This window comes from Periophthalmus magnuspinnatus, chromosome 14 (genome assembly GCF_009829125.3).
Source record: "Periophthalmus magnuspinnatus isolate fPerMag1 chromosome 14, fPerMag1.2.pri, whole genome shotgun sequence".
Classification (NCBI taxonomy): Eukaryota; Metazoa; Chordata; class Actinopteri; order Gobiiformes; family Gobiidae; genus Periophthalmus; species Periophthalmus magnuspinnatus.
Window position 1 is genome coordinate 13,909,525 of NC_047139.1, and position 23,385 is coordinate 13,932,909.

Sequence of the window (23,385 nt, forward strand, 5' to 3'; positions counted from 1 at the left end):
CTCAATTCAGAGACTGGAAGGACTGCTCTGTCAGAAGCTCTGTTACTCAAGTTAGACTCAAATCGGAGCCTTGTTTTAACACAATAGATGAGCTGAGATGTGATGTTAAACACCTCTAAAATAGCCTATTTAGCAATAGCCAGACATTGTTCAGTTAGTCGCCCCTTTCTCTTGCAAATCAAATTAACAAAATGTGATGTGAACTGATTACAGGCTTCAGGAAATGCAAAGTTTAAACTGATATTCTATCTTGAGATTTAGGACAGATCATCTAAAAAACTTTTGTGGCTGTTTCCTGGTGTTTGTGCAGTGTATCGTTATGGTAACTAACCCCCATCACAACACAGCTCAAAAATAACTATAACTATCACTGTGATGTGTTAACAGAAGACGCTCAAGGTAAACAAGTGGTTCTAGTTCAGATGCATCACACTCGTAAACCGGCGCAGGTGCTGAACCAGATCCAGTGGAAGGAGCAGTTCCCCATCATCATCCAGGATGTCCAGGTTCTGTACCATGAGACCCAGAATGGACTGCTCCAGTGTCCCAGGAACGAGCGGGCCCTCCACGCCCTCCAGAGCATGTTTGTTGAATTCAAGAATAAGATGGCGACTCAAAGTAACACAACCCTGTCTGAGGTTAAGGGCGATGGTTCAATGTAAATGTTATTTATGTAATCAGACAATACAATTTTTTACCAGATGTCAGCTGAAAGTCTGGCTCTTGGTCTCTGAGTAGTTCGCCACCCCTGATTTAGACTGTTCTTCGTATTGCAGGTGTGAAACTGTAACGCAACATAAGTGATTTTACAAATAAATACAGCAAACCACGTCTATATCCTAATACTAACCAAATGCTCTCTAGTAACTCAAAATGAATTAGCATGGTAATACGCATGTAAATAGTTCATGCAATGCATGAAATGCAGTGCTCAAGCTCCCACAACACAATGTTTTGGATGGTGTGATTCAGGGGTGATGACTAAGTGTAGTATTTACTCTCTCCTCTGTTGAAGACTGTGTACAACCTCATGAATATATAAAACCACAATAAAATAACAGTTTTGTTGTATGATTTTATTGAATTTACAATCCTATCAACAAATCAAATCAACCATGTTTTATTGTTCCATAGTTTAATTACTTAATTTTACTCTTTGACAATATATTTTGTTATAATGACTTTATTTTTAGTTTACATTTAGTTTACTCATGTCCCCTTCAAGAGAGTGAGCTTTCTTATGAGCTTGCTTACGGACAAAGTCCTTTCCGTTAGTAACAATGTGCTTAAGAGCGATGAGTAGGAGGGTGTCTACATCAGCATCATTGTCAGTTTCTTCACTGTAGTTTTTCACACCCATGATGCAATTCAGAGGGACCCCCACAGCTTTGCTGAACTCTTCCATCTGCACACACAAAAAGGGCATCTTAACTAACCAAAGAGCCTGGTGCTAACCTTTTTGTTTACACACTGTTTTCCTCATTTAGTTTCACATCACATAAAGTATCAAATCCAAAATAACATTCTACTGAATGGGAACAAGGTTTGGACATTCATTTCCTGGAGATCAATCCTAACCTTAACCACAGTCACTGCTAGTCCTTACCTTAACCTTAAACTAAACCCTGTCCTAATACCAATTTATCCCATATCTGACCTTTAACCCATGTTGCTGATATAATAACAAAGTATTAACATCAGCAGGTCCCCATGAATTGAGTGTGTGTACAGATTTTGAAACAGACACTTTATCACTAAATATCAAGCCGTATATTCTTCACAAATATCTAAAATTTGCATTTTGTCTTCTTCAAGAAGGGTCACCATATATAGTCTACTGTATTTAAAGCACTACTGAGACTAGACATGGCTGATGCATACCATTGTAGGTAGCCACACATGTTTATTTTGTTTAAGTGTCTTCATTGTTAAGACCCACATTACATTCAACAGTATAACAGATCAAATTTGTACATGGCGTCGCCACCCCCAGTGTTGTTGATCACCGACTCTATGCTATCAGTTCGGGCTAAGTTGACTAACGGTGCAGTGCAAGTACTAAGTAGATTTTTAGTTTCGTGATTATTGTCTTTTATCTCGTGTAAATAAAGATTGATTGTAATGTTTGTGTTGAAGGACATGAAGAAGCCAGGTGAGGCCGGTGCACACCCAGAGCCTCTAGTTTTGTCTGTTTGAATTCCGAGGTAAGGTCCTTTTCTAATATTGTCAATGTGGTTTAATAGTGTGGATTCAACTGATCCCTGTTATTTCTGTGACAGCAGGAGGTCACTGCTGTGTCAGATTTTGCTCTCATTTCTCCTTGTTAGATTTTGATTGTAGTTGTTGTAGTTTTATAGTTTCTGGTTTATAACTTGGTTGGGGATTAGTAGTGCTATAGAGGTTTAGTGCAATGCAGCATACACTGCTTTAAGGTTTGCGCAAGACATTTTAGACCTTGTAGGCTCCTAGCACAGGGCACTTTAAACATCTAAAACAACATCTCAACAAACTTTCATCCAGTTACATTTCAGCACTTCATTGATGGAATATAAACGACACTAGCACTTTAGTTTACTATAAATATAGAAATGAATTTGTTTGTTTGGGTTGTGATGAACATTTGTTTTTGAAATTTTGTTTTTGTGATTTGCATTATTAAGATTTAGTTTGATTCTAGATTCCAGATTTTGAGGTCAAACCTGCAAAAGCAAATATTTTTTGTGTAATAACTTTGTGCAAACCCACATTGGTCTTCATAGATTTGCTCCGATAGATGTTCTTGATGTCTTTCATTATTTCAGGACATGCTTTATCAACGTGCGTACCCATAGCTATCTGGGGAATTCCTGGAAGAATCGACAAAGATAATCAGTTGTCATATGTCATTTGAAGTAACAGGTGTTAAATATTGCAACTTACCTAAATCCCGGGCAGTCTCCCTCACCTCCTTCATTTTCTGAATCACTGAGTGGTCAATTTCTGGGCAGTTTGCAGAAAGCATAAGCACAAGGACATGCACCTGGTCATCAATTGTAGGGTTTGGGTTGTAATGCTTGGAGTCTTCAGACAGTGGAGACATTGGATTAAACTGCAACAACCAGTTCACATCCACACAACAGGTATCAGTTTATCAGAACTGAATAGTCAGAAGCATTAAACGAATAATGACAGTTTACAGGATATTTGCTGAAGTACATTAGACTAGTTTAGTTCCAGTTTTCTTGAAATTCTTTTATCATACTTCACAAAGACATGTGGGTAGGGATCCCTGATTTTCAATGGAAGTTATAGTGTCAAAACATGGAAGCTTATCAGTAAGAAAGAAAGAAAAACAGATAACAGAGGACTGGGAAAACACAGATTTCTGCAGAATTAACAACTTTATGGTCTGGTCCCAGAGGCTCCTGCATTCAAACAGAAAGTAAAAGAGACTAGCTTTTTAAGTGTTCCTATAGGGAAATTGTCATGTTTGGTAGTAAACTAATGCATGTCAAAGTGCACTCTTTCTGCCAAAACAAAACTTGGAAAGTAAAATGCATCATTGTCCAGTAGTGATGAACAGTCAGAACTGAAAAAGCTGCTTAGATGAGTCAGAGTTTTTTTCTTTTACTGCGGACCATACCTGGACGACTGAAGTATTATACAGAAGGCCAACAAAACAGAAACCGTTTACAAATAAGTCTGTTAGTTTCAGAGTTGTTAGCTCCTCCCTTCAGACAGATATAAGGTAGTGTCCATCGGCAATCTGACCAGAACTGAAGAAGTGGCTTGGATGAGCAGAGAAACATCTTCACTCAACCTTTTGTCCAGTTTACAGAATTTTGATTTTACTATGTAGTAACATAAGTTACAAAGTTTAGTTTTAACATGAAATTAATTTACATGGTGCAATCCCTCATCTGCCCTGGAGTGGCTCAATGTAGAGACAGTTTCAACAGTGGTCATCTGGATGCAGTTTTTGTGATCAAGACGTTCCTTACAGCTCACATTCACACATGACTAAAACCTCAATGCACAGTCTGATGTGCACTGAGGTATGTCAGAAATGATTTTACACTCTACCATGACAATAGATGCCACAATTTGATTCTAAAAAAGTAGGTCATACACTACAGTAAAAGAAAAAATCAGTTCTGTCAACTGGACAATAAGTTATTTAAGCAAAGACCTTTCCCTGCTCATCCAAGCCGCTTCTTCAGTTCTGGTCAGATTGCTGGTGGACACTGCCTTATATCTATCTGAAGGGAGGGGGTAACTACACTGAAACTAACAGACCTATTGTTTACAGTTTCTGTTTGTTGGCTAGTTCTGTTGAACTACCTTAAGTGTGAACTGTGCCTGAGTCATATTTTGCTCCCCTAATGGGTGCTCTTAAACTCTGTTGGACTCTCATCATCTTATGCTCTCACTCATCTCAAAAAGTTTAGACCACACCTATGTTGGTTAACAGTGCACATGACAGTAAACATTTACTTCATATCGCACAGGACATAAATATCCATGTTAAAATTGTAACATTACTTTGTATTCAGTATTCTACAGAACAAGAGAGCGAAAGGGAGTTACCTTGTATCCATCCCTCACATGTCCCTTCATGGCCAGTTTGATGTCTTCAGGATGAATGCCTTGTTTTTCTCCTCCCTCCAACCCCATTATGTCATTGAAGACAAAAGGGTAGGTCTCGTCAAGTGAATCTTCTTTAAAAATGTAGTGAGTTTCATACTGAATAAAACAAATTTATAAAGGTCAACTTGTGCATTCATTAATTCAAAACAAAAGAAAACTAACTCTGGGACCTCGAGAGTGAAGCTTCTTGTGGCTGAATCACTGGTGTTAGCTGCAGCTTCATTAGACATCCTTTCATACAGAGCACTGGTCACTGAGTTGATGAAGGTGGACTTCCCAGCTCCGACCGGGCCGTACACCAGGACACGCAGATGTTTCTCTCCATGCCTGGGAGTGTACCTATTTATCATCTTCAGAAGTTCTTCTTTGTTCCTGGTTATGGGAAAAATCATCTAATACTGTAGATACAAAGTTGTATAATCTTCAAGAGGTGCACAATGCCTGTCCCATATAGAGTTTTCTTGTTTGTATTCTGTATTTATTGTTTTTTGTAGTCACGTGACATGCTACGCTCATTAGGTTTTCATGTTACTAATGATATAGAGATTCTTATAGTCAGACCTGTATTTTGTGACATTCTTTGATGTTTTGGCTACACTCTACTACTGCCTTCCTCAGAAGTGTCACGTATGACACAGAAATGCACATCTGATTACAAGAATCTACAAACAATTTTAACCTTGAAAGCCCTGACGAAGAACAGTCTGGTGGTAAAAACGCGTTGGCATCTCCCTTGAAATAAAGGACTATTAATTTATCTCAAGAGTCCCTTGGATCTTGAATCTACTCTAGCAGCTGGAATTAAGCTTTTGTTAAAATGTTTTGTTTTACATTTTGGGAAATCTAGAAACCTCTGGACAGAGAGAAGCAGCTGAAACTCTGAGTTTAGAGGATGCTGCACATCTTTTAAAATGATTTATGACATCCGCTGTAACTGTCTTGAGTACAGGCTGTTCTGAGGAGGGCCAATTACCTTACTTCCCTATTTAATCAGGGAGTCCTTGTTTTTGGCAGAGATGCTCCCAAACCATGGGACCAGTGAAAAAGTTAAAACTGATTCCATAAAACATATTTCCATGGTAATAAGTTTTATTCCATATGCCTCCATTTCAGGTTTGTGTTGGCATGTTTTTTGTTATGTTTTTTGGCCAAACTCAGTTTGACTTTGACAGACTTTAGCGGCCTGATTATTTGATTCCTGGGTCTTTTTTAAGTTAGGTTTTGCTCTTGCTTGGATGAAGTACGTCACAAACTCCAGGGCATGTGTCTGAGCTGACTGTAGCACTGATCACAGCTTTGTAGGGGGGACAGTCAGACTCTGGATCAGAAGAGAAAGACCTTTAAACAGGAGTGTTCAGATCAAATTAAAAGCCTAACCAAGTTCCAATGTAGCTTACAATATAGCAATTACCAATGTAGCAATTACCATCAGATTTGAAGTGCTATGTCATGATGTCTGTTTGTGCTGCCCTCCTGTACTCTCTCTCCCCCTCCCTCACCTGTCTGTCTGGAGCTGGGCGGAGTCTCTGACTCCTTCTGCTCACACCTGGAGCGCATTAGCGCAATCACCCTCACCTGTGGTGGCGCATAAGAAGACTCGGCAGACTACACTCGGAGCCAGACCGTCCGCGTGTAAAACACTCCTGCCTTCGCCCGCTCCTGCTCCTGCCTCTACGCTCCGGTACAGTCATCTCACTCTGCACTGCCTGTCTTGGTCTCCGGCGTCCCGCCTGCCTCTTACCCTGGGTCCCGCTCCTTGGACTATGCTGGCCCTGTCTGTCCTGGTCTCGTCCCTGCTCCCGTCTTCACTCCAGCCCCGGCTTCCCGGTCCCGACCCGCTCTCCGTACGTCCTGCCTGCTTCCTGGATCCTCGTGTGTGTTATTTGAACTGTTTAAGACTTTGATTCACAAAGACTTGTAAATAAACACTGTCAACCCGCTCTGAGTCTGCATACTTTGGTCCTGACCCGCACCGTTACGACAATACATCCAGCCCACCCTGCTTACCTGTCTGTCTCCGGTTCACGGGCCTGTTCCCCATTTGCTGTCCTGTACCAACCGGTCCACTCCCAACCTGTCCTCTCCTCGCCTGGACCGTTGTAGCTCCGCTGGACACCGTTCCCCGTCCAGGGACCTCCTTGTGTCGTCTGAACCTTGCCTGGACCGTGGTAGCTCCGCTGGACACCGTTTCCCGTCCAGGGACCTCCTCGTGTCATCTGCCCCTCGCCTGGACCGTCGCAGCTCCGCTGGACACTGTTCCCTGTCCAGGGACCGCCTCGTGTCCTCTGCTCCCTCGTCAGGACAGTCGCAGCTCCGCTGGACATCATTCTCCGTCCAGGGATCTCTTCGTGTCCTCTGCCCCCTCGGTGGGACCCTTGCAGCTCCGCTGGACTCAGCTTTCCGTCCAGGGACCTCGTTGTGTCGTCCGCCCGTTTCCTGGACCGTTGTTGCCCCACTGGACAGTCTACCGGCCCGCACCAGTGACATTTTTGCCCTCCGTCCGGCTCCCCTCCGCCCACCCGTATCAATTTTTGGGCCACCAGGAGGTGGCCCTTAGGGGGAAGGTACTGTCATGATCCGCACTGTCCGCTCCTTGGACTACGCTGGCCCTGTCTGTCCTGGTCTCGTCCTCGCTCCCGTCTTCACTCCAGCCCCGGCTTCCCGTTCCCAACCCGCTCTCCGTCCGTCCTGCTTGCCTCCTGCTTCCCGGATCCTCGTGTGTGTGTTATCTGAACTGTTTAAGACTTCTTTCACTAGAACTTGTAAATAAACACTGTCAACCCGCTCTGAGTCCGCATCCTTTGGTCCTAACCTGCACCGTTACAACAGAACGGTCTGGCCACTATGGACCAAGCGGACTCGGGCTCGGACCAGGCGCGCCGGCAAGCGCATGCTCTCCCGGAGGCGGTCTTGGGACAACATGAACAATCTATATGGACTCTGATGGAGCTAAACCAGTCGTTGTCCCAACAAGTGACGCAGCTCACTCACCAGGTGGCCGCGCTCCTCGTTACCCCGCCCGCCGCAGCTGGGGGGCCGCCGCGCCCTCCGGAGCCGAGAGGCACGGATCCGGAGCCGTATTCTGGTCAGCCTCACCTGTGTCGGGGGTTCCTGTTCCAATGCGAGTTTGTTTTTCAACAGTGCCCCACTCGTTTTAACTCTGGGGCCGCCAAGATTCGATACATATGCGGATTACTTCGGGGAAGAGTTCTGGACGCATGCTGCCGAGCTGGACTGGACGGACAGTGCGTTGAGGGCCGTTTTTGTGCGGGGTCTGAACGAGCAGCTTAAAGATGAACTGGTGTCCCGTGACGAGCCCTCCGACCTACGGGCCCTTATCACCCTCACGAACCGGATAGACAACCGACTACGGATGCGTCGGAGAGAGAGACGCAGGTCACCAGCCCCGCCGGCGCCACGTGCTGCCCCGTCACCTCCGGAGGAGCCCATGCAGGTCGACCGGACCCTCGTTTCGGCCGAGGAGCGTCAACGGAGGCGCCGCCTGGCCGGAGCCTGCCTCTACTGCAGCGAGCGCAGGCATTTCGTGGCCACCTGTCCGGCTCGGCCAAAAGGGGGCGCCCACCAGTAGTGCTGGGAGTACTGGTGGGTGAGTCTCGCATCCCAGATACAAACAATAGACTGCGGCTCAGTGCCAACTTGTGTGTACGTTCTGGAACTTTACCTGTTTTAGCCCTTGTCGATTCCGGGGCAGAGAAGGGTTTTATTGATGCCCTAGTCGCGGAGCAGCTCGGCGTCTGCCTGGAACCCCTGGAATGCCCCCTCAATGCCCAGGGGCTCAACGGACATGTGACTCACATCACGGAACCGGTCACTGTGGTCCTGTCCGGTAACCACCGTGAGACCCGGCGGTTTCATGTCCTGTCCTCCTTCGCCTCTCCCCTGGTTCTGGGCTACCCCTGGTTACGAACTCATAACCCCGTCTTTGATTGGGCCAGGGGTAGCGTCTCGGGGTGGAGTCCCGGGTGCCACGCCAACTGCCTCCAGTCCGCCCTGCCTCCCGCCGGGGGGCCTGGTCCCGTCGTCGGCCCGTCCCCGGACACCCCCAACCTGTCTTCGGTTCCGACGGAGTACCACGACCTCGGGGAGGTGTTCAGCAAAAGTAGGGCACTCTCCCTACCCCCCCACCGGCCGTATGACTGTGCCATAGACCTCCTGCCGGGTGCTCCGTTGCCATCTAGCCGACTATACAACTTGTCGAGACCTGAACGAGAATCCATGGAGGAATATATCCGTGGGTCCCTGGCCGCTGGAATCATTCGTCCGTCTACTTCTCCGGTGGGGGTGGGGTTTTTCTTCGTGGCCAAGAAGGACAAGTCCCTGCGGCCCTGCATCGACTATCGGGGGTTGAACAATATTACTGTTAAAAATAAATACCCGCTCCCCCTACTGGACTCAGCCTTTACGCCCCTCCACGGTGCCACCATCTTTTCGAAGTTGGACCTACGAAACGCGTATCACCTGGTGCGCATAAGGGAGGGCGACGAGTGGAAGACTGCTTTTAAGACCCCCTTGGGCCATTTTGAATATCTAGTTATGCCCTCTGCTGTGTTCCAAGCCCTGATTAATGATGTGCTTAGGGATTTTTTGAATCGTTTTGTTTTTGTTTACCTGGACGATATTTAGATTTTTTCCAAGTCCCCGCAGGAGCATCGGCATCATGTCCGCCAGGTTCTTCAGCGCCTCCTTGAAAATAAACTATTCGTTAAAGCCGAGAAATGCGAGTTTCATGCTGAGGAGGTCAGTTTTTTAGGCTTCATAGTGGGGCAGGGACAAGTAAAAGCCGATCCGGAGAAGATCCAGGCCGTCACTAATTGGCCCGTCCCGACCTGCCGCAAACAACTCCAGAGATTCATCGGCTTCGCAAATTTTTATAGACGGTTCATACGGGATTTTAGTAGGGTTATCTCACCCCTTACTAAACTAACCCCTCCATCTTTGCAGTTTGCCTGGTCTCCCGAGGCGCAAGCCGCCTTCGAAAAACTCAAGCGGCTGTTCACTTTTGCTCCCATCCTGCACCAGCCCGATCCTATGCGCCAATTTATTGTGGAGGTGGACGCCTCCGATTCGGGAGTGGGGGCCGTGCTGTCCCAGAGGTTCGAGCCCAACAATCGCCTCTGTCCCTGCGCCTTCTTCTCCCATCGGTTGTCCTCGGCCGAGGCTAATTATGACGTGGGGGACCGGGAACTCTTGGCCGTCAAACTCGCCCTGGAGGAGTGGCGCCACTGGCTAGAAGGGGCCGAGCAGCCGTTCGTAGTCTGGACCGACCATAAAAATTTGGAATACATCCAGTCCGCCAAGCGACTCAACTCCCGTCAGGCTCGTTGGTCCCTGTTCTTCAACCGCTTCAACTTCATCATCACCTACCGTCCTGGCTCCTGGAACATTAAACCAGATGCCCTCTCCCGTCAGTTCACCCTGGAGGACAGCCCTGGCCCTGCGGAGACGATCATTCCCCCCTCTTGTGTGGTCGCCGCAGTCCACTGGGAGATCGAGGACACCGTCCGGGAGGCCCAGATCCGCGATCCTGACCCAGGTAACGGCCCACCTGGTAAATTGTTTGTTCCCGACTCTGTCCGATCCCAGGTGCTCCAGTGGGCCCACGCCTCCAGATTCGCCTGCCATCCCGGGGCTAGCCGCACTCTGTCCCTGCTAAAAAGACACTTCTGGTGGCCCACAATGGATACGGACACTCGGACCTTTGTCTCTGCCTGCCAGGTATGTGCCCGGGCCAAGGCCTCCCACTCACCTCCTTCTGGCCTCTTGTATCCCCTCGCAGTTCCTCGTCGGCCTTGGTCCCACATTGCTGTGGATTTCGTAACGGGCCTTCCCCCCTCCCAGGGGAATACGGTAATCCTCACGGTGGTGGACCGCTTCTCCAAGGCCGCCCACTTTGTCGCCCTGCCCAAGCTCCCTACAGCCAAGGAGACCGCCGACCAGCTCACCAGCCATGTCTTCCGCCTTCACGGCATCCCGGTGGACATCGTCTCCAACAGAGGGACTCAGTTCACGTCCCGGGTATGGCGGGCCTTCTGCGACAGTCTGGGAGCCACGGTCAGTCTCACGTCCGGCTTTCACCCGCAGTCTAATGGGCAGACGGAGCGGGCCAACCAGGACCTAGAGTCAGCCCTGAGATGCACAGTCTCCACCAACCCCGCAACCTGGAGCTCACACCTGCCTTGGATCAAGTACGCACATAACTCCCTTGTGTGCTCAGCCACCGGGTTGTCTCCCTTCCAGGCGTCCCTGGGGTACCAGCCGCCGCTCTTTCCCGCGGAGGAGAAGGACCTCACCGTCCCGTCCGTCCAGCATCACCTCCAGCGCTGCCGCCGGGTCTGGAACAAGACCAGGGCAGCCCTCCTTCAGACCAGGGCGCGTACCAAGACAGCGGCTGATCGCCACCGCGTCCCGGCGCCAGCATACCAACCAGGCCAAATGGTTTGGCTTTCCGCCAAAACGATCCCGCTAAAGACTGATTCCCGCAAATTATCCCCCCGTTTCCTGGGGCCGTTTGAAATCCTGAGAATCATCAACCCGTCTGCTGTGCATCTCCGGCTGCCCCCGTCTCTTCGGATCCACCCAACCTTCCACGTCTCCCAGATCAAGCCTGTCCAGACCAGCGACCCTGACGAGTTATCCAATTTATGTTGACACCTATCACGGTTTGCGTGCGACGAAGCCGCAAAATTCCATTGGAGTTTTTGCAATTTTCAAATATCAAAATTTGCCCCCGTTTGTGCATACAAAGTCCGATTTGGCTCAAATTCAAATCAGTTTAAAAACTTTCTGGCCTAAACCTACTCATTGTGAAAGAAACAAAATTGGCGTGATAGCGCCGCCTACAGAATAACAAATAAATTTTTATGGAGGACAGAAAATTTTGTTTTCCGAAATTTTACAAGATTTGACACAAAATTCCATTGTGTCACCCCAATCAGTAAAGTCAATCAGACCCATGTCGTTTCTCACACCGTGTTGCCATGGCGATGCGCCAAACTGCCAATGTTATCCTAATGGGAATGCTTCCAAATTTTAATAATAATAATAATACATTTGATTTGTTAGGCGCCTTTCAAGGCTCTCAAGGTCGCCGTACACATATACACACATACACAATACAAATAGAACAATGTAAAATGATTAAAAATACATTTAAAAACAAATATAGATTAAAAGACAGAGCAGTTATGGTCAGAGTGGTCAGGGTGAGAAGGCCTTTCTAAACAGATGAGTTTTGAGTTTAGATTTGAAGTGTGGGAGTGAGTGTGTGTTGCGGAGGTCATGGGGGAGGGAGTTCCAGAGCTGGGGAGCAGAGCAGCTGAAGGCTCTGCTCCCCATAGTGACAAGACGGGCAGGAGGGACAGTGAGGTGCAGGGAAGAGGAGGAGCGGAGGGAGCGGGCGGGTGTGGAGATGTGAATGAGGTCAGACAGGTATGGAGGGGCCAGGTTGTGGAGAGCTTTGTATGTGAGGAGTATGATTTTGTAGTGTATGCGGTGCGTGATGGGGAGCCAGTGGAGCTGGTGCAGGACAGGTGTGATGTGGTGATGGGAGGGTGTGTGTGTGATAATGCGGACAGCTGAGTTTTTTCCCATTCATCAGAAAAATATTAGTTTCATGGAATAATGTCAAACTTGGCAACATGACTCTTCATGGCGATGTGCGAAAGAGGGGATGGGAAGATGGGAAAATTTACAAATTTTCATACATTTCAAGTCTCATAAGAACTTATTGGCTTCATTGAGGAACTTGAAATTTGGCACAATGACACTTCAGGTTGTCCCCGTCAAAATACAAAATACAAACTTGGGAGCCAAGTTTGTATTTTGCACAGTGTTGCCATAGCGACGCCTGGAAAAACTAATGTTTTTGCATTTTGTGCATCAGTCTTTCCACTGTGTGTAGACTTTGTTTAGTGACAAGTACAGGCCAAAAAACACAGGCCCTTAGTGAGTGCCGGGTTGGCCGAGTGTGAAGCGTGGCCCGCGAGGGCCGTTCGATGCCGCTTGCAACTTTAATATATTTTTGTGTTTGTGTTGTTAGATTACGTGTATGTACATCTGTACATACTGCTGTAACAGTAATAGTGAGTTATTACATACACTTGATACACGGTACAAAATAAAATAATTTTTAGAAATGAAATATAAAATTATTTACATTTTCACTCTGATCTGTATTGCTTTTATTTTGTTGGAGATGCAGCCATGCTCATCCATACCAAAATAGACACAGAACAGAAATATGTTAAGATCAGTGAAGCAGGCCGGGAGGACTTTTTGAATACTAGTATATGCCACTATTTTACTTGTAACTTTTCCTTTTTTTTAACAGATGTTTTGATGTATTTTAGAAAAATGTAAACTTAATGTTGCAATAACTAATTAGTTCAATTAAGGTCAATCCGTTATTAAAAGAATTACATGAACTACAAATTTACTAAATCACGATTTGAACCAAACAGAGGTTTTATTTCCTACTTAACTGTCCATGGGCTTAATGGATGTTACTTAAAAAAAAATTCAGCGCCGTTTGTGATTTAATGAAAGCAAGAAATTGTTTGTTCCAGTGCCCTTTGACCATGTGTCCTAAATGTAAAACATATGTTTGTATGAATGGGTGGTGCAGAGCTGCTGACTGACACGTCCATCTGACGAGGCCATTTGGATCAATGGAATATTAGCCACACGTTTCTTCCTGCCTCTGTCCGTGCAGGTGAGCCTGGTTCTGTCTGTGTGTCGTTTAAAAAAGCCTTTTCCAGCACATACAGTCCTCACGGTGTAGGCACAAGTGAAAGAAAAGACCAACACATATAGAGGAAATGAACGTGTGCGTGCTTATTCAAGTGGATATGTCCCTTGAAGCGTTTTGTCATAGAAAGTGCACTAACGTGTGAAAACAACCTTAAAGTTTGTTTGTTTTTTAAGTAAATTGGTATAAATTGAAAGTGCATATTTTGTCATTTGAACATCTAACTTTAATATTAAACAGTGTCAAAGTTCCTCCACAGTGTCAGCCGAGTCAAACATTCTCTGTCCAGTGACCAGTGTTGGACTGAAAAATGAACTCAAACTTAACACTCCAGGGAACAGAACTACATGTTCACTAAAGCGGTGTTGATAACTCTTTATGTGTTAAACCTACACTTCAAGCCAAGAGGATCTAATGTACCACAACAAACAATATGAGGATGACGGACTATCTCACATGGAGGAACCACATCTAAACCAGAAACCTTAAGGATACAGATGTTTTTTCAAGACAATCTAAGATGAAAAGATTACTGTGGAAACCTTTTTTCAGGATAATGACAAACCCTGTAATGACAACACAGGAACCCTTGAACCTGAAAATTGCTCATTATTTGACATTTTCAAAAAACATCCTGGACTGTTGAAGAACTGCTGCCAAGATTGCTGCATGACAAAACCGCAAGAAGCAAGATTAAGCTTTTGAGAATGATGCCAACACATCTGAAGTAGCTGAAATGTGCACAGCTGAACAGGAGCTAACTTTGGATGCTAGCAGACAGCCCAATAAAGTCCTCTCTAAAATTCAAGATTTAAAGACTATAATAAACGATGGATTCAACATACTCAAGGAGGGAATACGTAGGATGTGGAACAGCTCCTATTCACTACAACAGATGAGTAGCCACTGTGGCGCAACGGAGCAGAGCTGCATGATGTGGTCTTACATCTGCCTAAAAAGCCTACTGGCCTAAAGTCAAAGTCAAAGCTACTAAAGTCAAAGTATACAGTTATTAAATGGAATGCTCACCCCCAGTCGATCTTCCTCCATGGTTCATCAAACACTAAAGAGATCAAACTGAAATCATTTCCTAGATACATCACAGTGTAAAAATCCCCACTGTTTGTGCAAAATACAGTCTGTAGCAATAAAATATGATTGCACCCAGGTTCATAAATAACACACAGCATCTGGGGTTCAGACACTGTTGATAAATAAGGGCCATTGTACTTTCACTTTGACTTTTTCTATATTAAATTTCTCTAAACCAGGAGCTCCTCAAAGGCTATATGAACTCTATCCTTTCTTTAGACTATGTGTTTTGATATATTACCCACGTATCAAACTTGTATTATATTACAAGTATTATAACAACCAAGTTTAGTTAGGTAGTTAGTTGGTTTGTTTATTTATCATGGACAACGCAAAAAAAAAAAAAAAAAAAAAAAAAAAAAAAAAAAACTACACAAAGAGGTAATATGTTTGTGCCAGTTTATAGCAAAATTCCTAATTTATATAAAGTAAAACATATTGCCTTCCCTCTCTGTACACCTAATGATTATAAAATATATACAAGTGACCAACTAATGTAATCTGCAGGAGTGCAAGAAGTTCACTGCAATTTCAACTTTGATTGATGTTTACAAAATCCCTTTGTTGGCAGGTTCCGTAGCAAAGGAGTATTTATCATTTGTCAGGTATTACTAATTGGTTGTAGAATACTTAACTTACAGTCATACAAAACAGTTGTTAATTTGATAAACACCAAGTGTTGGTTAGTTTCTGTGTAGTTAAGTCCTCCCTTCACACAGGTTGGCTCTTTGAATTAGTCCATATCAGAGCTGCACCATCCAGTTGACTTAATTAAACATTCTTTTGTTGTAGTAGTTTTCAGAGTCTAAAAGGTTGTGGCCCAATTGAGAAAGCCTATACAACATAACATCAGACTAGTTGACTAAGAGTAAAATTAATTAATTTTACTTACTTGGAGTAGGTGGAGCTTAAAGGAACAAAAACAATTTTAGAAATTTAAATCCAAAAACAATAATCTTTGTGCTTGTTGTTAGTGGACTTACGAGGAGGAGGAGTAACTTCAGTTATCAACAAAAAACAAACACAAATAGTTTAGACAGGCTATGGATATTATGTTAATCATCCATTCATCGTTTTATTTGCATGAATATTGAATAAAAAAGTGCAAAGAAATATCTTACCATATAAAGTTTTAATCACTGTTGAAACAAAACAGAAAACTTTATCAGAATCATCTTAACACTGAATAAGTGCGTATTACTGCTTTAAGCAAAAGTTTTACATGTTTAACTACCCTATTTTGTGTGTTGGTTGCATACATTTGAACTAATTTTGGGCGAGTGCCTTGGTTGGGGGATTAAGTTGGGGGCCATTGAATATATCTTTGAACTCACCAGGAGGAGGAGCTGGGCTCCGTACTGTAGACAGGAACACACATAGTTATGGATCAATAGAATATTAATCTGTATATGTATGACTCCGGTCCACTTACCATGTACAACTTCCTTAGTATGTGTGTGCCCCATGGCTGAATCTCTTGATTGTTTGCTACAACCAGACACAATTAATTTGAACTTTCAAATTCATTGATATGATTTAACAAGACAAAGGGCACACAAATGCACACTGGCATATTATATATATATATATATATATATATATATATATATATATATATATATATATATATATATATATATATAGCAATGCAGTATAACCACCACAATAAGCTGAAGATATATTTACCTGTTGTGTCCTTTCAAGCCAAAGCATGTGATATTGAATAAAGAGCCCAAGGCCGTTTTCTAGTCCAATTCTGCCAGTTGGACCTGCCTCCAGTTCCAATTATGGTATGGCTTTTTGTGGACATTTTTGACAGAAGCTCAGTCTTATGCTCAGGGCATAAGGTTAGTGTTAAGCTTTGACTTAATATGATTCAAAAAGTAAATATTTGACCACATGACATAAGGGCAGCTGTAAAGCCATAAAGATTAAACTAAAAACTAAATGTGTTTGTTTTTTTGATGGTGAACCAAAAGGACATTGTGATGGACAAACAACAGAGCAGAGCCGCTGTGTTGGACATCGCAGAACCAAGTGATGGGAAGATCAGGAAAAAGGAACATGAGAAATTAAAGAAATACCAGGGGTGTATATATACCCACCAATATATTAATCCACCAACTTGGTGGAAAAGGGGTATAACTCACCAACACAGAAGATTCATGACCTAAGTAATTATGCTGTAAGGCTAACCACATGACACTGACATTGTGACAGCCAATAAAAAATGTCAATAAATTATAATCATAAAAAATAATTTTGCCAGCTCAGAGACAATCCATTTAAATAAAAATAAAGTTTATAGCTCACTGATTACTGAATTGATTTGACATCAGCGCTTGTGAACTTTTACAGTCTGCTGCTGTAGTTTCATTTTAGTATAAATAATAAGTCAAAGAACTATGGAGTAAACTGTATAAATATGATTCTAAATCCCATATGTTCATCTCTGCTTTATCCCACTCGTGCTCACACATCCTTGTCTCCTGCATGGAGATGTTGTTTGTTACTGTTGTTTATTGACCTGTAATTTGCCCTTGTTGGCGTCACCTGCCCATCTCCATGGAGATACTGATGACTTTAATGTTGGAATGGAACAATGGAATAATGGAACAATCCAGGCAAAGCAACATCTCCATGGATACAAGCAAGTGCCGACAATGTTCGACCATAAAAGTTACATAATGTACCTTTAAACCCCCAGTTTGTAACTACACTGATGTACAGAGTTGATGCTGTTGTATTTTATCGGGATTTCAGAGATTGTGGATTATTGTTGCCTACCAAGATGTACACATTATCAAAGGTAGAAGAAAACCAGTCAATGCTCCAGACTGACGAGAGAAGTGGATTTCTGCAACTAAACGAGTTAGCAGCTAAACAAGGCTTACATTAATTAAGCTACAAATTTGGTTTTCACAAAACACTGCTTAATTAACTGCTTATAAATGCTGATTGTTGAAAAATAAAATCACAAACTAAAGTCAAGTCAGTGTTTTTTGTGAGTATATTACATTGACATGAGTATTTTAGCCTGCTGACTATGTATAACATCTGCACATTGTGTGTTCACTATTTTATCAAGATCGCATCATCACACGCACCCCTTCCATCAACCACATCACACCCATCCTACAGCAACTTCACTGGCTCCCCATCTCACACCGCATCCAATATAAAATCCTGCTCCACACATTCAAACCCATCCATAACCTTGCACCTCCATACCTCTCAGACCTCCTCCATATTGCCACACCCGCTCGCTCTCTCCGCTCCTCTTCCTCTCTCCATCTCTCTGTTCCCTCAGCCCGGCTTGTCACCGTGGGGAGCAGGGCCTTCAGCCGCTCTGCTCCCCAGCTCTGGAACTCTCTCCCCCCCTGACCTCCGCAACACTGACACACTCTCACACTTCAAATCCAAACTCAAAACCCACTTGTTCAGACTGGCATATTCTTTATAATCCACACCTGCCCTGTCCTTTTTCAATGTTTTTTATCTGAATGCTTTTAACTGTATGTTCATAAATGTTGATTTTAACTGTGTGTATATGTATATATTGTATGTAAGGTGACCTTGAGTGCCCAGAAAGGCGCCCTATAAATAAAATGTATTATTATTATTATTATTATTATTATTTTAAGTGTCAGTAAATGTTATGGGTAGATGGATTTATTATAAAGCATATTGTTCATAAACATTTCCAGGGATCCTTGTTGATGATTTAAGAAGGTGAAAAGTAAGTAAAGATGTCCAGATCCAATCTGCAGTTTACACAATTTATATTTTAAATTTAAATCACCTGTGCCAGATAATATTTAATCTGATGAGTTTTAAGATAAATCATTTTCTACAATGGAAAATCCATACACCTTTGAATCCTACGGTCACTGGTTCAAGTCCCATCTCTGGCACTTGTCACTATGCACAACCCCTGGCAAAAGCTATAGCCCTTGCACTGTGTCTAATTGAGAAGTAGATACAGTGCAAACATAATTGATCAGTTTTTGTTATGATAAATTAAAAGCTAGTGAAAAAAGTGAAGTGGCCATTTGACTGTGTTATATGATTTAGTCCGTACAGTACAAATCATCAGTATGATTACACTGTGATTAATTCAATAAAAAATGGTTTTGTTCATGAAATGAAAAAAAAAAAAAAAAAAAAAAAAAAAAAAACCACAAAAATGATTAGATTTTTCAATCTGATATTTGGTAAAAATAAATAAATAAAAAATAGAAAGTTCAAAGCAATTTTAGAGTGTGGATTCGATTAATTTATCAAATGTATGTATTTGTTTTTCATGATCCAGAAGTGTGGGGGCTGATAACAGTGCCTTCCTTGCTGAAGTTCCTACCATTATAATTTAATGAAAGGATGTTATATACTTTAATGTGCAGTGCGTTCAGCGCCTCCTGGACCATGGTAGTCTTGGATTAGTCCCGGCAGACTGGGATGAGCCCTTTGTGGGGAAATATGCTGCAATCCTTAGAGAGGGGTTATGCTTGTGGTGGTGTGCACGTGAGGCCATCACTGCACTTGTACGTCGCGGTGGAATTAGCTCCAGAGTCGGACTAGTGACTATAGTGTTCTCATGTTCTGCTGTCAGAGATAGGGTGACCACTACCAGAGTCACATAGTATAGGCTAACTGTGGAGCTGTCCATCTGAGCTGTGCTTAACAGTGCCATGCCTCACTAGGCAGAAATGATTCAAGATGAATGAATTACTGAATCCATGCTCCAAACCATGTTTTGTATTTTCAAACCAAATATCAAACTGAAAAAATACAATTATTGTTCTGGTATTGTTTTGTTTTTGTTTTTTTGTTTTTTTCATTTCATGAAAAAAAGGAAAATCAAATCTTTATTTCCATTTTGATTTAAAAAAAATGTTTTAATCAACTGACAAAATGATGCACATGCAATGAGACACAGGTCCAATAGGAGCTGGAAAGTTGTCAGGTGTTAATAAAGATGTCTATAATGTAAAAAATATATTGTTCAACTTTCTGTCAGGAAACCTCAGCTGTGATTACTACCACTGACTGGGATAAACAGCCAGTGGACTCTGTGAATTTAACAAATGTGTGAAATAAAATTGGAAACAGCCAACCTGTATCCAATCCTAGTGAAGCGCATTGGCCCTATAACTGGGCTCACACCAGATTTATATGTGTAGCACAGATTTATATATGCAGAATTGAGCTCTACACATTATCAGTCTGGGATGGACCTCGCTGAAAGCATTCAGAAAACATGGAATGTCATAACCATTATTGCTGTGCAAGGTTTTTGGCCCCACTTTTTCCATAATTATATTTACTGATGTGTTTTGAAAACTGGTGAGTGATTTTGTATGTACATGTTTTGTTTGTGTTTTTTTTTTTTTTTTTTTTTATCTTTGTGCTGGTCTTGGTATTTTGGCGGCTGTTGTAGAAATTTCCAAAATCATGTATGGGACTTGCCCTTCAGGGCCACTGACCAGAATGGCTAACTGGTCTTAGCTGTAAAGTCATAAATATGTTTAAAAATGCTATGCTAAGCAATGTCATTAAGAACAAAATGAAAGTATCTGGAGGCAAACTTTTATGATGGCAATGTGATGTTATGGTTTTGACCACTTCAGCTTAAGCTAATCAGTAACCAGTCACACATAGTCATAAAGACATTCAGAGGTACAGGACACAGGAGAGGAACTATTTCACTTTTCATATCATTCATTGTCATTGTTATTCCAGTTTTTGTATTGACTTGTTTAGTCTTACAACAGTTGAATGATTTTTTTTTTTTTTTTTTGGTAAAATGGGAGGCAAAAAGGGTAAGTTCTACTTTTGGATAGTGCTGATGTTGGACAAAGTGTTCTATTCTATATAGGCTGTATGTTAAAAATGGATGCGCAAGCCACTTGTATAATTCATTGTAACTGAGAAAACTAAGAAGAAATGACATTCTTTGCAGACAAAATAAGCTGCTTTCTTTTGAAACTAACAACATGTTGTTAATACGTCTTTTTGGATGTTGTTTTTAGACATAAAAATGTGAAACTTAATCAAATATATTGCTCTTTACAGGTCAACAAACATCATCTTCAAGCTGCTCTTATAAAGTAAGATCAGTTTTTGGCTTCTTAAAGGGCTCATGTTACGCTATTTTCAGATCTATGTTATAATGTTGCTTCCTCATTACAAAACAGACCTGGAGTTGTGTTTTGTTTCATTCACACATGTTTAACACACAAACCCTGCATATTTAGGCTGAGTTCTTCTCTGAAACGGAGATCACTCTGTTCCACATTGTGATGTCATGTGGTGATACATTATGTATTTGTATGTTTTTGAGGAGTTAAGAGCATTATAACATGGCTTAAAGTTCCCAAGAATACATTATGTGTAATATAGGACCTTTAAACAAACAGTTTAAACAAACAAGCTATTTATTGATTTAGGACCCAAACCCAGATGATCCATTGGAAATGTTGAAGACTCTGACTCCTGCAAATTGTTATGAAGGTAAGGATTTTGTCTTTTAATACATTGATATAGACTGTATTTAGCCCCTTCCCCACCATGTTATTCTTTCCTAGTCAGCACTGCCTCCACAATAAATCTAATTATCTAATTGTGGGATGTTACCATAGACTGTATGTCTAGTGGACTAAGTGAGTGTGACCCATATTGTTCAACTCCAGTCAAATGAAGCTCATCGATCGTAGCAGGGGTGAATTTGGAGCCAAGTTGCATATTAGGAACCAAAGAGCCAATCTGAAGTGAGGCTGTTGAAGTTAACCCCCCTTCCCGCCGGCAACACTAGTTTAGCAAGGAGCGGGTGCATAGCAGAGCTGTCAATCAAACCTGTGCTAATGCTAGAGGGAGCGATCTCGGGGAAAGAAGGTGAGTGACTGATTTGTCTGTTATTAATGTCCATATCTTGAGTTATGGGCACAATAGTGAAATAAAAATACGAGTATCATGTAGAGCGGGTCAATATGCACATTTTATGACCAAAATGATGAGCCTGACAGCAGCTGTTACAGAGAGAGGGGCAACAGTTTTCCAATGTAAAGTGAATTGTAGCCAGAATCGATAGAGCCGGAAGTGCGCCCTTGCTGACTTCCTCTTCCTAGCAGGTTAGCTATGTCCATTTATATATACAGTTTACGGATGTTACTATCAGAGCTGCTTATTTGTCGTGAACATCTCTCAAATGTGGAAGACATCTTCTCTTGAAGATTCTCATATTATTCAGAACAAAATTATTCTACTGAAATCCCCACTGTTTCTTAGTCATCATGGCTTCATTTTTTTTTTACCTTTTATTTTTTTTGACACTGGCTGACCAAGGTATCTCTGATTTGTTAGTCCATGTATTAATAGTTTAACCAAATTTTGGTTATTTTTCTATACTACCATGAAATTAGACATTTTAAGAGTTGAATTATGAACTTCTATGACTTATTATATTTACAAAATAGCTAATTTAATTGTTGCATTCTGCTATTTATTTACCGGTATTACAGCTCGCTTTTTTTTTTTAACAATATTGTATTGCCTCCCGTGGACCCACCACCTGCGGGAGGAGCCATGAGGGGCGGGTGCGGAGAGATCCGGGTAGCAGTCGAAGGCGGGGACCTCGACGACCGGATCTCCGGACATGGAGACTAGCTCTGGGGACATGGAATGTCACCTCGCTGGGGGGGAAGGAGCCTGAGCTTGTGCGGGAGGTTGAGCGTTACCGGCTAGATATAGTCGGCCTCACCTCCACGCACAGCTTGGGCTCTGGAACCCATCTTCTTGAGAGGGGTTGGACTCTCCATTTCTCTGGCGTTGCCCGCGGGGAGCGGCGGCGAGCTGGTGTGGGCTTGCTCATTGCCCCACAGCTCAGCCACTGCGTGTTGGGGTTCACTCCGGTGAACGAGAGGGTCGCGTCCCTGCGCCTTCGGGTCGGGGACAGGTCTCTCACTGTTGTTTCGGCCTACGGGCCAAACAGCAGTGCAGAGTACCCGGCCTTCTTGGAGTCCCTGGGAGGGGTACTAGACAGTGCACCAACCGGGGACTCCGTTGTTCTCCTGGGGGACTTCAACGCCCATGTGGGTAACGACAGTGACACTTGGAGGGGCGTGATTGGGAGGAACGGCCTCCCCGATCTGAACCCGAGCGGTGTTTTGTTATTGGACTTCTGTGCTAGTCACAGCTTGTCCATAACAAACACCATGTTCGAGCACAAGGGTGTCCATCGGTGCACATGGCACCAGGACACTCTAGGTCGGAGGTCGATGATCGACTTTGTTGTCGTGTCATCTGACCTCCGACCGCGTGTCTTGGACACTCGGGTGAAGAGAGGGGCTGAGCTGTCAACTGATCACCACCTGGTGGTGAGTTGGATCCGCTGGCGGAGGAGGAAGCCGGACAGACCTGGCAGGCCCAAGCGTATTGTGAGGGTCTGCTGGGAACGTCTGGCGGAGCCCTCGGTCAGGGGGGTCTTCAACTCCCGCCTCCGGGAGAGCTTCTCCCTGATCCCGGGGGAGGTTGGAGACATGGACTCCGAGTGGGCCATGTTCTCCACCTCTATTGTTGATGCGGCTGCTCGTAGCTGTGGTCGTAAGGTCTGTGGTGCTTGTCGCGGCGGCAATCCCCGAACCCGGTGGTGGACACCGGAAGTAAGGGATGCCGTCAAGCTGAAGAAGGAGTCCTATCGAGCCTTGTTGGCTCGTGGGACTCCTGAGGCAGCTGATGAGTACCGGCAGGCCAAGCGTGCCGCGGCTCGGGCAGTCACAGAGGCAAAAACTCGGGGTTGGGAGGAGTTCGGGGAGGCCATGGAGGAGGACTATCGGACGGCCTCAAAGAGATTCTGGCAAACCGTCCGACGCCTCAGGAGGGGAAAGCAGTGCTTCACCAACACT

General features: G+C 43.7%; 2 protein-coding genes across 4 annotated transcripts in view; one reads left to right on the forward strand and one right to left on the reverse strand.

The window, feature by feature from the left end:
* Positions 1–1,042, forward strand: part of LOC117381165 (uncharacterized) — a 63,109-nt gene extending 62,067 nt beyond the window's left edge. For all 3 annotated transcript variants that reach the window (XM_055226539.1, XM_055226542.1, XM_055226540.1), the window contains one exon: positions 388–1,042. In XM_055226539.1, the coding sequence (XP_055082514.1) occupies positions 388–662 (275 nt within the window). In that variant the 3' untranslated portion in view covers positions 663–1,042. The remainder of the gene's footprint in view (positions 1–387) is intronic.
* Positions 1,043–1,189: 147 nt separating this feature from the next.
* On the reverse strand, positions 1,190–15,951 carry LOC117381169 (interferon-induced protein 44-like). The gene is made up of 9 exons (XM_033978067.2): positions 15,918–15,951; positions 15,820–15,843; positions 15,378–15,392; positions 14,423–14,456; positions 4,797–4,998; positions 4,567–4,722; positions 2,920–3,088; positions 2,746–2,846; positions 1,190–1,405 (listed from the first exon to the last, which is right to left on the reverse strand). The coding sequence occupies exons 1-9, from the start codon at positions 15,949–15,951 to the stop codon at positions 1,190–1,192; spliced, it is 951 nt and encodes a 316-aa protein (XP_033833958.2).
* Between the last annotated feature and the right edge of the window lie 7,434 nt (positions 15,952–23,385).